General features: G+C 38.0%; 2 protein-coding genes across 2 annotated transcripts; one reads left to right on the forward strand and one right to left on the reverse strand.

The window, feature by feature from the left end:
- Positions 1–4,802: 4,802 nt before the first annotated feature.
- On the forward strand, positions 4,803–8,042 carry LOC109141034 (extracellular calcium-sensing receptor-like). Its single transcript, XM_027280353.1, has 6 exons — positions 4,803–4,891; positions 5,014–5,299; positions 5,398–5,970; positions 6,386–6,508; positions 6,733–6,856; positions 7,129–8,042. Exons 1-6 carry the CDS (start codon positions 4,803–4,805, stop codon positions 8,040–8,042), a joined length of 2,109 nt encoding a protein of 702 aa, XP_027136154.1.
- A 1,078-nt stretch (positions 8,043–9,120) lies between these two features.
- LOC109141033 (extracellular calcium-sensing receptor) lies at positions 9,121–13,700 on the reverse strand. Its single transcript, XM_027280616.1, has 8 exons — positions 13,596–13,700; positions 13,145–13,463; positions 12,358–12,645; positions 11,148–11,702; positions 10,811–11,032; positions 10,196–10,319; positions 9,627–10,099; positions 9,121–9,543 (listed from the first exon to the last, which is right to left on the reverse strand). Exons 1-8 carry the CDS (start codon positions 13,604–13,606, stop codon positions 9,121–9,123), a joined length of 2,415 nt encoding a protein of 804 aa, XP_027136417.1. The 5' UTR covers positions 13,607–13,700.
- Positions 13,701–13,935: the final 235 nt, after the last annotated feature.

Genomic DNA, 13,935 nt, shown 5'->3' on the forward strand with positions numbered 1-13,935 from the left:
CACTGTTCACTTGGTTGGTGTCATCTGGCACATGGCTCAGACCAGACCAGTGTACTGAGCTCAGTCAGTATGGGCATGATAAAGAGACAAAGGGCTTCAGCTCAAATGCATCATATACAAATGCTGCTATTCATGGCAAAACCAAACTGAGGCTGACAAGTAAGAGGTGAGTAAACGGTTGGTAAATTACAGTGTTTTCTGTTTTCTCCATTTACTCCACTTGTACTTTGCTCATTAACTTGCTTTTCCTTTTTTGTCAAGGACCTGGCTACCCAGTGTGACTTCCCTCAGATTCATCAGCAATTACCTTGTAATTTAATTATTTTCTCAGTGGGGAATCAACCTAAATTATGGTTGTATTAACACCATATTGAGGGACCCATCAAAAAACAATTAGACAATCTCTTGAGGCGCTTTTATAACTAATTTATAATTTGAAGTCAATTTACTGTAATCACATACAAAGTATAGTCTCCTAGAGACTTATTATGTTTTTTATGCTTTTCAGGTTGCACTGTTAGATTTGTTATTTCACCAACATTTCACAATTTGTTGCTTTTTAAATGCCACTTTAGCTTGGTCAGCAGTCAAGTGATTGATGCAATGTGCAAGAGTAGTTAACTGGGATTTCTTGAAATGAGGTTTTGTGATTTACTTATCCATAATCCATCCATTATTCATAATGTCCTGCTGTGGAGTTTGGCTGCAGCAGAACATATTTTATCCAGCTAAAAGATTCAATATTCATTTAAATGTACACTATATATATATATTTAAATTTCAATGCATGACCTTGACTTCAGACAACCTTTTCCAATAGGGAACCAACGCCGTTATATTACTTTCTTGAAAACCACTAGACTCCTTTGACAAAAGCAGCAATTTTACCTTAGAGAACCTGTGAGTTGTTGTTCTACCACTGCCATGATTGGTCAGATGTCACTGTGTGACTTTAGTGATTTAACATGTTGGTTTGAAACCTAACTCATCTTAAAAACAGAACAAATTGTTGCCATCTACTGCAGCTAATACTCTGAACAAGGATAAGTACCTCATACAATCCCACCCCCATAAAATCCAAACTGACTGTTGGATGAATATCTGATAATTTGCCACATAATGTAGTCATGAACTGATGTTTGTAATCTGCTGTCTTTGTTTAGATCTCCTAAAATGAACGTTGCCTTGAAGGGGATTTTCACACAAGACAGGACCATAAAAGACTGTACCCTCTTTCCTAGGGTGACTTTGAAATGCATTGGTAATTGTGTAAACCTGTTGCAAAGAGTGAAGGAGCCTATGAATGGAGAGAAGCAAAACAGACATGTCTGCAAATGTCAGTTTCAACAGCTCTTCGTGTATTTTCTGTCTAAGAATGGCTGTCTTCTGTTCATAATACAGGTGAGAGCCAGAGATAGAGGTTAAGAAGAATCATATTCATCATATTGCATGTAATAAGAAGTATATTGCAATGATTACCAATCTTGTGTAAAAAATGTCTTTTCATGGCAGTTTATTATGAAATGTATTAATGATCATATGTGTTTGTGTTTCATGCAGACAAAGACTGATAATCACACCATACATTTGAATTATAGAAGTATCTATCCTTCATCTGTGGCTTACTGCTTCCACATCATTATCCATGTTCTAGTGAACCACTGGAAAACAATGGATTATATCTGCATCTGCAGAATCGAGGACAACATCCTGCAAGACTTTTTGTACAGAGAACATGGACCTGCATTTCCAGAATTCATCATTTTGATCCTGTCTGAATACAAAGTAAACCTGATGTCCTCAGAAAAATCAAATAAGCCATATCAGGATCTACTATGTGCAGGTTTCCAAATGTATTTGCATGAATGTGTGTCTGCAGTAACAAATGTTCATATCTTGTCAACAGATGCCATCAAAGTTATATGCACCACACTGTCCAAAAGAAGCATTTGTAACACAAGCAGGTAATACTAAAAAAAAAACTAAAATGTCATTTATTTTCTTAAATAGGTGCATAATTATCTAATCTCTTGTGATTACCACAGGCAGGGTGGAGTGTGTGAGGCCTACAGACACCAGCAGATGGGCTGCAAGATTTTTTCTGGCAGCTGTGTTACTGCTTGGAATCTACATGACAAAAGTAAAAATATCACCCAACAGACTCAGTCCTGCTCATAGCAGTAACTCCACAATGGTAATGCTTTTTACCATGACACTGCAATGTTTTCCATCCATCCAACACTCGTCTGAGTGGTCTCAGATAGCTGTTGGGGTCTCTTTTGTAGTGTGTCTTACTTGTGCTTTGGGAAGAACTGTACATGTGATAATTGCCTGCAGGGCTGCTCATACAGTCATGAAACTGTTTTGTACCACACAGCAGCAATTTAGGTCTCTGCCTGTTACTGTGTTGTTTATCTGGATGACTTTCAGCCCTCCTTTTCCAAATAAGAATGTAAAAAACTGGTTTGAGGACATACTTGCTGATGACACTGTGGAATCAACACTAAGATCTTGGCCTGTATTAGGGCAGATACAGCTTCTGGCTAATTTGTACTGTGCGTTTGTTTCACTTCCCAGATTGCTACAATTCATCTTGACTAAATTGATTTTTTTTAATGGCCCTTTAAATGTGCAACTGATAACCTTTCTACAGAATTCAAGGGTACCAGCAAAGTATGTACTGGTTATTAAGATCAGCAGGTTAATTTAAATGACTATAGTTAAAGCTTCATTTCAACCCTTTAAGCATGCAGCTTTACCAACTCAGATCATCTAACAGGAACATTTTAGCTTGAATAATATGTCATAGAAATAAAGCGTATCAGTCAGTAATTTGGATCCTTAGCAAGCGCTCCTTGTGAATATTTAAGTTTGAATGTAATTACATTTACCTGACAGAAGTTACATTTTTCTTAGCTCTACTACCATTTTACAAAATTTCTGACTGCAAGGGTCACTTGTACAAAGCTCTATAATAAAGACTTTTTAAGGGAATTAGCTGCTGTGTGTTCATTTTAATTAAAGCCTTATTTTGTCATAGCAATGTAAAATTTTACAGAAATACAGTAATACTCCTGCTGCCATTAGAATATGTGTATGTGTGACCATTAATCGTATTATGATACATGAGTAAAATGATACATATGAAATTGAAATTAAACCTCAGTTTAGGTAAATGTGAACAAAGTGGATGTACAATATGATTAATTACTGGCAAATTAATACCATAGAGCCAAAAAAGAATAAGGTCAGGTCTCAAAAAACAGAGATCCAAGAGTGATAGAAAACATACACGGACAGTGAGGTAATCAAACACAAATATATGGCACAACATATGTAACATCTCATACAGAACTTAACATATAATGTATTTTATGAGACTGAATATCAATCAATAAATGAATTGGCTATCAATGCCCCTTCTTTAATGATGTTGAATATCGTTGATAATGGTAAATGGACTGTACTTATATAGCACCTTTCTAGTCTCCAAACCACTCAAAGCGCTTTTACACTCATTATTTTAAAGTGTATATGGATTCACGCACATTTATTCACTGATGGAGTCAGCTGCACATTTGTTTTAGGAGCTAACCATTCATACACATTTACACACTGAGAAATTTGTAGTTCAGTATTTTGTCCAAGGACACTTCGACATGCAGACTGGAAGATCTAGATGGGGATCAAACTGCTGATCATCTGATTAGTGGAGGACCTGCCCTACCTCCTGAGCCATAGCCGCTTCTAATAGCTAAAACTTGGTGCCCCTTTAAAACATTTGGAACCCCCAACAACAATTATGGAAATCATTTTGTAACACAAATACCTTTCAGCACATGTATTTTCCCGCAATAATATGTCACAGGCTGTTAAAAGTTCTGCACTTCTGTGTCCTACTCTGTCTTTTTCAGTTCATTAAGTCCATTAAGTCCAGACATCAATCCCACAGTAATAAACCCTAAATCTAAGAAAATAATCCATAAAAATGGCTGTACAAGGAGCCTCCTTTTTTGTATTTCTTCATAAAGAACATACAGATCACATCAGAAACATTAAAAATTGCTTCTATCAGTCACCAGAATTTAATTTCCCCACGTGGGTCCTGATGATCCAAGTGCTTGCTCATGGTAAAATTGGTATATACAAAAACAAATTAACATTAAATAAAGTGTAACAAATGCAAAAGTAATCTGGCACGATATAAATATAATTGAATTGGACTGAATTGAACTTTTTGCAGTGTTGGTACCTTAACACTAATTTGGCAAAATGCATTGTTTCATAACAGCAGCTTTAGAACTCTGTAGAATCATTGCATTGATTGAATATATACAGAATATAAACAGATTGTAAGGGTTAATTTGTGTACTAGAATTAGAATTAGAATATCAGTATTTACCTACTTGCAATTAATTTCCTTATTATGATGACCAAAGCACATTACAAAGTATTTTAAAAATCCAATTTGTTGGTTTCTGATTCCTTATTGTGTATGTGTATGGTTAACCTATGTAGTATGTTTCCTGAATATAGCGTTCACCTTTCCCTGTCTTACCCATTGAAGATTGCTGTGCCCTGTGGGAAATAAATCGACCTATTGTGAAGAGAGCACATCTGCAGCTGACACAGTTGTTATAAGACCTGTGTCATCACCGAATAAAAAAAAATGCCAAGCAAACATGCATGAACTGCAGAGAGCCATGATCTTATCTCTGTTTTTTCTTAACCTGAGCACAGTTCATAGCTGTGAGGTCTTTGGTAGGTTTGGCATGCCAAGCTTGTTCAAGCAGGGAGACATAATGATTGGGGGTATTTTCCCAGTTTTAAACAAAGAGATAAGCAGCACTTCTATGTTTGAGAGTGAGCCACCTGGAGTGAAGTGCGCAGGGTAAGTTTGAATCCGTCTGACTTTTCCATACCTCATAGATGCTTCTCTTACAAACTTGCCATATATGTACATGTACAGCTCTATAACATTACAACCTATTTCAATCATCAAAACCTTTTTAGATTTGACCTGCGAGCTTTTCGATGGACCCAAGTGATGATATTTGCAATTGAAGAAATTAACAAAGATCCTGCTGTCCTACCAAACATATCTCTAGGTTATAGGATCCTTAATTCTTGTGCATCTCCTACAAATACTTTACGTGCTGCTCTAACACTGGCTAGTAGACCAGAGGAAGTAGAATTGACTTCTCCTTGTCCTCCAGCTATATCTGCCCTCATCGCAGAGTCAGGATCAACTCAGTCTTTAGTTGTGGCTGGAACTCTTGGACCATTTCAAGTGCCAATAGTAAGCATTACTTACATTATTTTTCTGTGATATATAATGCTTTTGTTGTCCCTGTTTTGAGACATTCTTTTCCACTCATTTTGGTGTTCTTTCTATAGGTAAGTTACTTTTCAACATGTGCCTGCCTCAGTGACAGAGCTAAATATCCTACATTCTTTCGAACAATCCCGAGCGATTACTTCCAGGCTAAAGCTTTGGCAGCTCTCGTCAAACGTTTTGGCTGGCAGTGGATTGGAGCTATACAGTCAGACAATGACTATGGGCGTAATGGGATCCTGGCTTTTACTGAAGAGGTTAAAAAGCTTGGGGTTTGCATTGCATTTGTTGGGACAATTCTACGAACATACACTATGGATAAAATACTGGATGTTGTGGAAATGATCAAGCAATCAACTGTGAAAGTCATTCTTGCTTTTGTTCCAGAGGGTGACTTTTACCCTTTGATGAAAGAGGTTGTGAAACAGAACATTACAGGAATTCAATGGATTGCCAGTGAGGCCTGGATAACAGCATCTCGACCTTCCACACCTGAAATGTACAGAGCTTTTGGTGGAGCCCTGGGGTTTGTGGTGCAAAAGATGGCCATTCCAAATCTAAAACCATTTCTCACAGACATTAGCCCTTACACTGATCCACGTGCAGGTTTTGTGAGGGATTTCTGGGAGATTATGGTGGGTTGTAAACCTGTTTCACCTGCAGAACACACAGGTACAGAGACAACAAATAAAATATGCACAGGCAATGAAACATTACTGAATTCCCAGGATGTGTTTTTCAATGTCACACAGCTCAGGGTCTCCTATAATGTGTATAAAGCAGTTTATGCCATTGCACATGCCCTCCATCAGCTGGTATTCTGCCAACCAGTAGGAGAAAAAACTGTGAGGCCATGTTTGAATATATCAGAAATCCAGCCCAAACAGGTGAGAGATACAAAAAGGTGCAAATAAAGATGAAATCACAAGGTGAAATAAAATCATCAATACTTCCAGTTGTCTGCAAATAAATGATGAATGTATCTATACATAATTTATGTTGATAGGAATATTTTGAAACGTATAACAAATAACTGGTGTCTTTTCACAGGTCACTGACCATTTACAGAGAGTGAATTTTAGAAATCAGTTTGCAGATAATGTGTTTTTTGATGCCAATGGTGACCCTCCTGCTTCTTATGATATCATTAACTGGCAACTGATAGATGGGCAGGTTCAACATGTCACACTGGGTCATTTTGCCTCTGCTGCTAATGGTGATTATAAGCTCAGCATCCAGGAGGAAAAAATTGTGTGGAGGACGGGGAAAAAGGTATTTCTGAAGGCTCATGCATTTGCCTTTTACAATAGATTTTGAACCATGTAGTCTGTTGTAATATAAGATCAACTCAGTAATATTGCAGAATATTGTTACATTGTTTAAACATTCTGTTTCAGGTTCCGACATCAGTGTGCTCTAATGTTTGTCCAGTAGGAACCAGGAAAGCTCAAATAAAGGGAAAACCCACCTGCTGTTTTGACTGTATCCCATGTGCTGATGGAACTATAGCCAACTCATCAGGTATCAAATACATACTAAATAAACATACATGATGTCTCTATGTGCCCTGTGATGACCTGGTAACTTGTCCAGGACGTACCCTGTCTATCATTTAAAGTCTGCTAGGATAGGCTCCAGACCCACTATGACCCTGATAAGGATAAGCAGTTACAGTTAACAGACAGATCGATAATATCTGTTGATTTAATTTTATACTTATAATAAGACTTTATTTTCTGCAAATTTAACATCCACAGACAGAACTAATTCTGTCTGTTCATTTTCATGTCCAGGTGCTGCAGACTGTACACCCTGTCCACAGGAATACTGGTCCAATGAGAAGAAAGACGAGTGTGTTCCCAAAATAATTGAATTCCTGACATATCACGAGCCAATGGGAATAGCTCTGACAGTTGTATCCCTGCTTGGAGCATCTCTGTCACTGGCCACGATGGTGGTTTTTATCCGCTACAGAGAAACTCCTGTGATAAAGGCCAGCAACTCTGAGCTGAGCTGTTTCCTATTGTTTTCTCTTTTTTTGTGTTTTCTCTGTCCCCTCACTTTCATTGGCAGACCCACAGTCTGGACATGCATGCTGCGTCACACAGCTTTTGGTGTGACGTTTGCATTTTGTATTTCCTGTGTCTTAGGAAAAACTATTGTTGTTGTTACAGCTTTCAAAGCCTCAGTTCCTGGCAGCAAAGTTGCAGCAAAGTTTGGTCCTGCACAGCAAAGGATCATAGTTTGCTCCTGCACTTTGATTCAGATATTGATATGTATTTTGTGGCTTAAGTTAAACCCACCTTTTCCAGACATGGTTTTCAAATACAGCAATAAGAAGATTGTTTTAGAATGTAACACAGGCTCTGAGGCTGCTTTCTACGCAGTGCTGGGGTACATTGGGATCCTTGCAATAATATGTTTGGTGCTGGCATTTCTAGCAAGGAAGTTGCCTGATAATTTCAATGAAGCCAAATTTATCACATTTAGCATGCTGATATTCTGTGCTGTCTGGATCACCTTCATCCCAGCATATGTCAGCTCTCCTGGGAAGTTCACTGTAGCAGTGGAAATATTTGCAATTTTGTCTTCAGCATTTGGCTTATTGCTTTGCATTTTTGCACCTAAATGTTACATAATATTGATTAAGCCAGAAAAAAATACAAAGAAACATGTCTTGGGAAATAATTTAAATAAAAAAATATGATTTCATAATTCCCAAAAATGCTGCTACTATTTTGTAACATTTTATATAATACATTTGCATCTTAATATTTACTTATTATTAACTGTTCTATACATAATACATTAAAGATGTACTGTTGTTGAAAACGACCATGGATTGGAAGGATTTGATGCATTTCTCAATATTTATTACTTATTGAATGTGTTATTTATCATCAGTCAATCAATGATAATTTTGTTTAGTATATTTATTGAATCAATTGTAATAACTGTAGGCGACAAAATCCTTAAACATGTAGTGTCATGCCTTGTTAACCATTTTAAAATAAATGGTTTCCGCTCTGTGTATGTCAGTGTTGTGTTAAATTAAGTTGTAATTACTAACTAAAAAAAGATCATGTAAATGTACATTTGCATGTAATATATGTTCTTAGATACAGAAGTTAGATACAGTAGTTAGATATAGAAGTTTTAATGCATTCACTATGTTAGTGTGCTTCGACTTTTTAGGGGCCCTGAGAAATTTCAGCTGTACAGTATGTGTGCATTTGCAAATTTAAAAAGGGGATGCACAATACTGAATCTCTGCTGACAACTGACCTCTCTGTTTGGTTATTAAAAGGTTGGATGGCTCATTTCAATGGCCCACGAAATCCATACACCTTGAGTCTCCTCCACAGGATTCTGCAATGGAGTAGCTAAAAAAAAAAAAAGAAAAAAGAAAAACACACAGACTGGATGAGCAAGCTCCCATGACCCTCCTAGTAGCCCTGTTCAGCTATCCTAGGGTAAAGAGCTGCTCCTGGTCAGTGGTATAACCTCTGTCATGGGTGCTGAGCAGTATGCTATCCCTGATAATTGGAGCACACGCCTATTCTTTAAAAACAGGCAACCTTCAACCCAGTCTGCAACTCCACAGGCACTGTGACAATAAAGAAGCATGCCAGCTAAGACAGCCCAACAATGTCCTGGCACCGGCACCTTCAACTAGGTTGAAATTTTGAACATTAATCTAATCATTTATATCACAACACAGAAGCATATCAATGCATGTCAAAACATGGAAATTCTTTATTAACAATTGGAATACATTGCCATTTTCATCTTTGCATCATGTTTTTCTTGCTGTTTTTTTCTGGCTTCAGAATTATGATGTAGCACTTTGGAGCAAAAATACAAAAAAGGAGACCAAAAGCTGAGGCTAAAATAGCAAAAATATGGACAGCCACTGTGTATTTTCCTGCTGTGCTCACATAAACTGGGATAAATGTTATCCACACTGCAAAAAATATCAGCATGCTGAAGGTGATGAACTTTGCCTCATTAAAATTATCAGGCAGCTTCCGAGCCAAAAAAGCCATTAGGAAGCACATGCAGGCCAGGATGCCGATGTATCCAAGAACACACCAGAAGCCAACTTCTGAGCCAGTAACACACTCAACAATGATGGTAGCACTGTGGTAATCTGTATTGTTGTTGGCATGAGGTGGACTGGTGAGCAGCCAGATTAGACAGATTATTACCTGGGAGGAGGGAAAACTGGATGATCATTTTCGACTTGCACAGTTGAAATAGAAATTATAGAAAGTATATAAAGTGTTTCTACCTGGACAGCAGTTCCTAAAAACACACTGGCTCTCTGTTGGTTGAGTCCAAACCACTTCATGACGTTACTTCCTGGCAATGTGGACCTAAAAGCCATCAGGACCACTGCTGTCTTGGCCAGTAGGCATGAAATGCACAGGGCAAAACTGATCCCAAATGCTGGGTACCTGATACGACAAAGCCAGTCTGAAGGCTCACCAATGAACAACAGGCCAACAAGGAAACAGATAGCAAGAAACACCAAGAGAAGGAAGCTCAATTCCATGTTGTTAGCCCGAACCAGTGGTGTGTCTTTGTATGTGAAGAATATGGAAAGGATGCAAAGGGAAATACAAGCTCCAAGGACAGATACAACACACAGCACAATGCCCATCAACTCATGATACGAGAGGAACTCAATAGTCTTTGGGATACAGAGATTTCTGGCTTTATTGGGCCATGTGTCCTCTGAACAGCGTGAGCATTCTAAAGAATCTGGAGATGGGTAGACAAGAAGTTTTTAGTTTAGAGAAGCCATATTTAGATCTTTAAATCTGGTAAGTTCAAAACATAGGAAAAATGGCAACCCACCAGTCTTATTGCTAACTTCTCCCTCAGCACAAGGGACGCAGTCAAAACAGCAGATGGGTTCCCCCTTTCTTCTGGCAATGCGGAAACCTGGAGGACAACTGTCGCTGCATACAGACCGGGAAGCCTGAGAGGCAAAGTTCAGCCACTCAGAAAGACACTGATTTCAATCGATATTCATCATTGTTGCGATAGTCTCTGCAGACTGCAGAGACACAGACTTTGCAAACCAAATTCAGTGTGAACCACAAAAGCTGTATTACAATAAAATATATAGAGAATTATGTGAACTACCCATTAGTGTAATAGATAATCAACCCATTGTGAAAGAAAAGCCTAATAGTGTCATGATCTTGTAATAATTATCATACAACGTGAATTATTTTCATCACCAGATGATCAACAGAGAACTGATGTTTGTGTCTGAGAGAGAGAGATGAAATTTGTACTTGTAAAATACAACTTTTTCACTATTGTCTGTTTCTTGTTGCTTCTACTTGTTTAACAGTAAAGTATGTTGCACACTAATGAGAACAAATGAAGTGATGTGTTGATCAACAGTACATACAGCAGTCTAAGAGGTGAACATGGTCTCAAGCCAGTTTGCAGAAAACACACCTGTTTCCCAACAGGCCACTGAATCACTGACTCATTTATGATCAGGCTGCGTCCAGAAGGTGAGGAGGCATCATAGAAACCTACTTTTACCAAATCTAGTGAGCCATCAGGCCTCCTTTGCCAGTTCATGAGATCATAATAAGCAATGGGGTCACCGTTTTCATCAAAATTGACTTTCTCCCCAAGTGCAGAAAAATTTGCACGTTTCATGTAGTGGATAAGCTGAGGGAGGAAGGAGAACAAGTAACTGAAACACAAACTATGATGCAATTGATTGATTTTTTATTATTATTATGATTATTTCGACCTAAAATAATATTAAACCTCTCAGTCTCACCTGCCATGGTTTAAACAATTTTGGGTCTGCACAGGTGCCATTGGGGAAAAAAGGCCCCTGTCCGACTATGCAGTTACTCATATCTTGCAAGGCATGGGCCACCAGATACACAGCCTTGTAAACATTATAAGACACTCTTAGTTGTGTCACATCAGAATAAGGTGAGTAAATGTCATTTAAATCCTCCGTCCCTTTACATGGTAATCTGTCGAGGTAGTTGTCGCCATCATGAGAGTGGCTGTTCACTGACCCGTTCAGTCGACAGTTGAACATCTCTTCCCAAAATTCTGCCAAGAAAGCTGATTCATGAATATAGGATGGTCTGAGACTAGTCAGGTGGTTTTCCAGCCCAGGAATCACATCAGCTCTCCGGATGGCAAATCCCAGTGTTCCTGTCAGGAGATCTCCAAACTTTGTCCAAAGTGATTTGGCAGTGGCCCAAGCCTCACTGGCGATCCACTGTAAACCGGTTATGTTCCGATGTTGGATCTCTTTAAGTATACCCTGCATCTCCGACTCACCAGAAAAGTTAATGATGACCTTTGAGGATGCCATCTAAACAGTAAAAATGTAGATGTAGTTAATATTTAATGGGATTTACACTGTTTTAAGAACTTTTATTAAATGATGGTATGATGGGCTCTCATTTTCACTTCAAAACTCACATTAGCCACCTAAAATAGTATCAATTGTAATGCTTTAAAATACTGTACCAATGGAATTGTATATGAAATGCCACATGCACAAATACAAAAGCACTAAGCTAAGCACTTTATTCAAGTATTTTCATGATTCATTTATTTAATTCTAATGTAAATCAGTTTAATTTTTGTTGACTGTTTTTGTTGCCTAAATGTAGCATTAATAATCAGTAATCAATACTTTAGTCAAAACAATAATTTCTTTAGATGTGGGTCACATTTTACACAGTTAGACTTATGTGTGTTATCAAATACGGATCTAAACTAAATGTGGTAATTGAAAGAGTATTATGAATCTAAATAAATCGATGGCATTTACTTTTTTTTCTTTTGTCTAGTTGAAGAAATCCATTTCATTGTAATGCTGGATTTTTTTTTCTATTTCTTCACTGTGCAGCAAAAGAAAATGTTTATCATCATAAGCTTCACAAAGGTCACATCTATTGGAGGTGTTCATGTTATTTTGTATACCCTTACAAATATGAAAAAATCACATAACAATTAGGTACCTGAATAACATCCAGAAGTTCATCTAGAGCCTGCTGACTCAGGACTACAGGGTAGAAATGAGTGTAGGCAGCACACACACCGTACTGCACTGACTCCTGCAGGAAGAGTTGGATGGCAAAGCGAGCATAATCAGATTCTACCCCAATGACTCCGACCCAGGTCCAGCCAAAATAGCTAACGAGTCGGGCCAGAGCCCTGATCTGGAAAGCGTCACTAGGCATAGTGCGCATGAATGTGGGGAACTCCTTTTGATTACTCAGACAGCTGCAGGATGCGAAATAGCTCACCTGGTATTATAGCAAAAAATAGTTAACCTGCACCTGAAATAAAAAGGGGAGTTTGGAGTTTTGCAACTCAGGTGTAAAAATCAAAGATGAGTTAATACCAATTTTCAATGTGGACATTTGAAAAGTTTTATGTTAGAAGAAAATATAGCCTTCAAATTTTCACACTATAGCACAATATTGGTACAAACAAAACACTATATACTTAAAGTCCAATCACCAGCAACATTTCTCTCCATGTTACAGTAAATGTTCAAATAATATGAATGATTACTTAAAATATATATTTATTAAGCTATAAAAGGAATTTTAAAAGCTTGTGGCATTATCTGAAAAATACAACATCAGAAAGTTGAAATGGGGATATTTTCACAGGAATGTGACATTTTGTAACAGTGTAGCACTTAATTCATTTAAAGAATTCAGAACAAAAATATTTTGACAATGTATATATCCTTAAAATTAACATGGCAAAAGTACTCAGGCAGTCAGACAGTCTCACCAGGGGGATATGGAAAGAACCCAGGCTTCTAAGCAGAGCCATGGACACTCCAGAGGCAGCATCTCCTATGATTACCGGAGACACAGTCCTTTGTACAGCAGCACAGCCTAAATTGCTTTCTGGACCTTTGTCTCTGTGCACACTCTCTGGTTGACCGTTCACCAACAGAAAAGATGCTCTCAGAGACACAGGAATGTCATCACAGCTATCACGGATGTGGAAACCCAGCTTGAGCTGTGGCAGGAGGTCACTGCGCTGGTTGATCTCTTTGATTGCAAAAGTCATGGTCTGCATCCATCGCAAGGCACGAGAGCTGAAACTATGCGAACATTAATTAAAAGCAGTTCATCACCCAGCACAAATATATATTAAACTATTCTAAACATAACAAAATAAATCTTCTGTGTACTGCCAAGCCTGTTCTATTAAATACTTTAAAATAGTCACTTACTACTTATACATAGTAGGTGTTGGTTTTGTTTTGTATGTTGGAAGAGAAGACACAGGGCTGTAGTGTAGTGGGAATAAGCCCCCTATAACTACATCTCCATCTTCATACAGACTGTGTTTCTCCTCTTCCCCCAAGAAAACACAGTTATCCAGAGCCGCAGATAAAACAGGTTTGCAATCAAACAGAGAAAGAAATATGAGAAGCTTCCCAGCTAGCACTGCCATAGTTGACCCAGGTTTGATTAGACCCAAAGCTCGGTAAATATTGTAACACCTTACTATACAATAGTAATACAATACAATAGCAGTTGCCCTTTCTGGTCACAAATAAAGGAATATAA

The sequence above is a fragment of the Larimichthys crocea genome, chromosome VII (assembly GCF_000972845.2).
Source record: "Larimichthys crocea isolate SSNF chromosome VII, L_crocea_2.0, whole genome shotgun sequence".
NCBI lineage: Eukaryota > Metazoa > Chordata > Actinopteri > Sciaenidae > Larimichthys > Larimichthys crocea.

Bases quoted from the DNA above. Each gene is read 5' to 3' on its own strand.
- LOC109141034 (XM_027280353.1), top strand. From the start codon at position 4,803: ATGATTGGGGGTATTTTCCCAGTTTTAAACAAAGAGATAAGCAGCACT. The intron at 5,300-5,397 runs GTAAGCATTACT...TTCTTTCTATAG, and splicing joins GACCATTTCAAGTGCCAATA to GTAAGTTACTTTTCAACATG. The intron at 6,509-6,732 runs GTTCAACATGTC...ATTCTGTTTCAG, and splicing joins GGCAACTGATAGATGGGCAG to GTTCCGACATCAGTGTGCTC.
- LOC109141033 (XM_027280616.1), bottom strand. The intron at 11,033-11,147 runs GTGAGACTGAGA...TTCCTCCCTCAG, and splicing joins AATTGTTTAAACCATGGCAG to CTTATCCACTACATGAAACG. The intron at 10,320-10,810 runs GTGTGTTTTCTG...TTTGCCTCTCAG, and splicing joins AGTGGCCTGTTGGGAAACAG to GCTTCCCGGTCTGTATGCAG.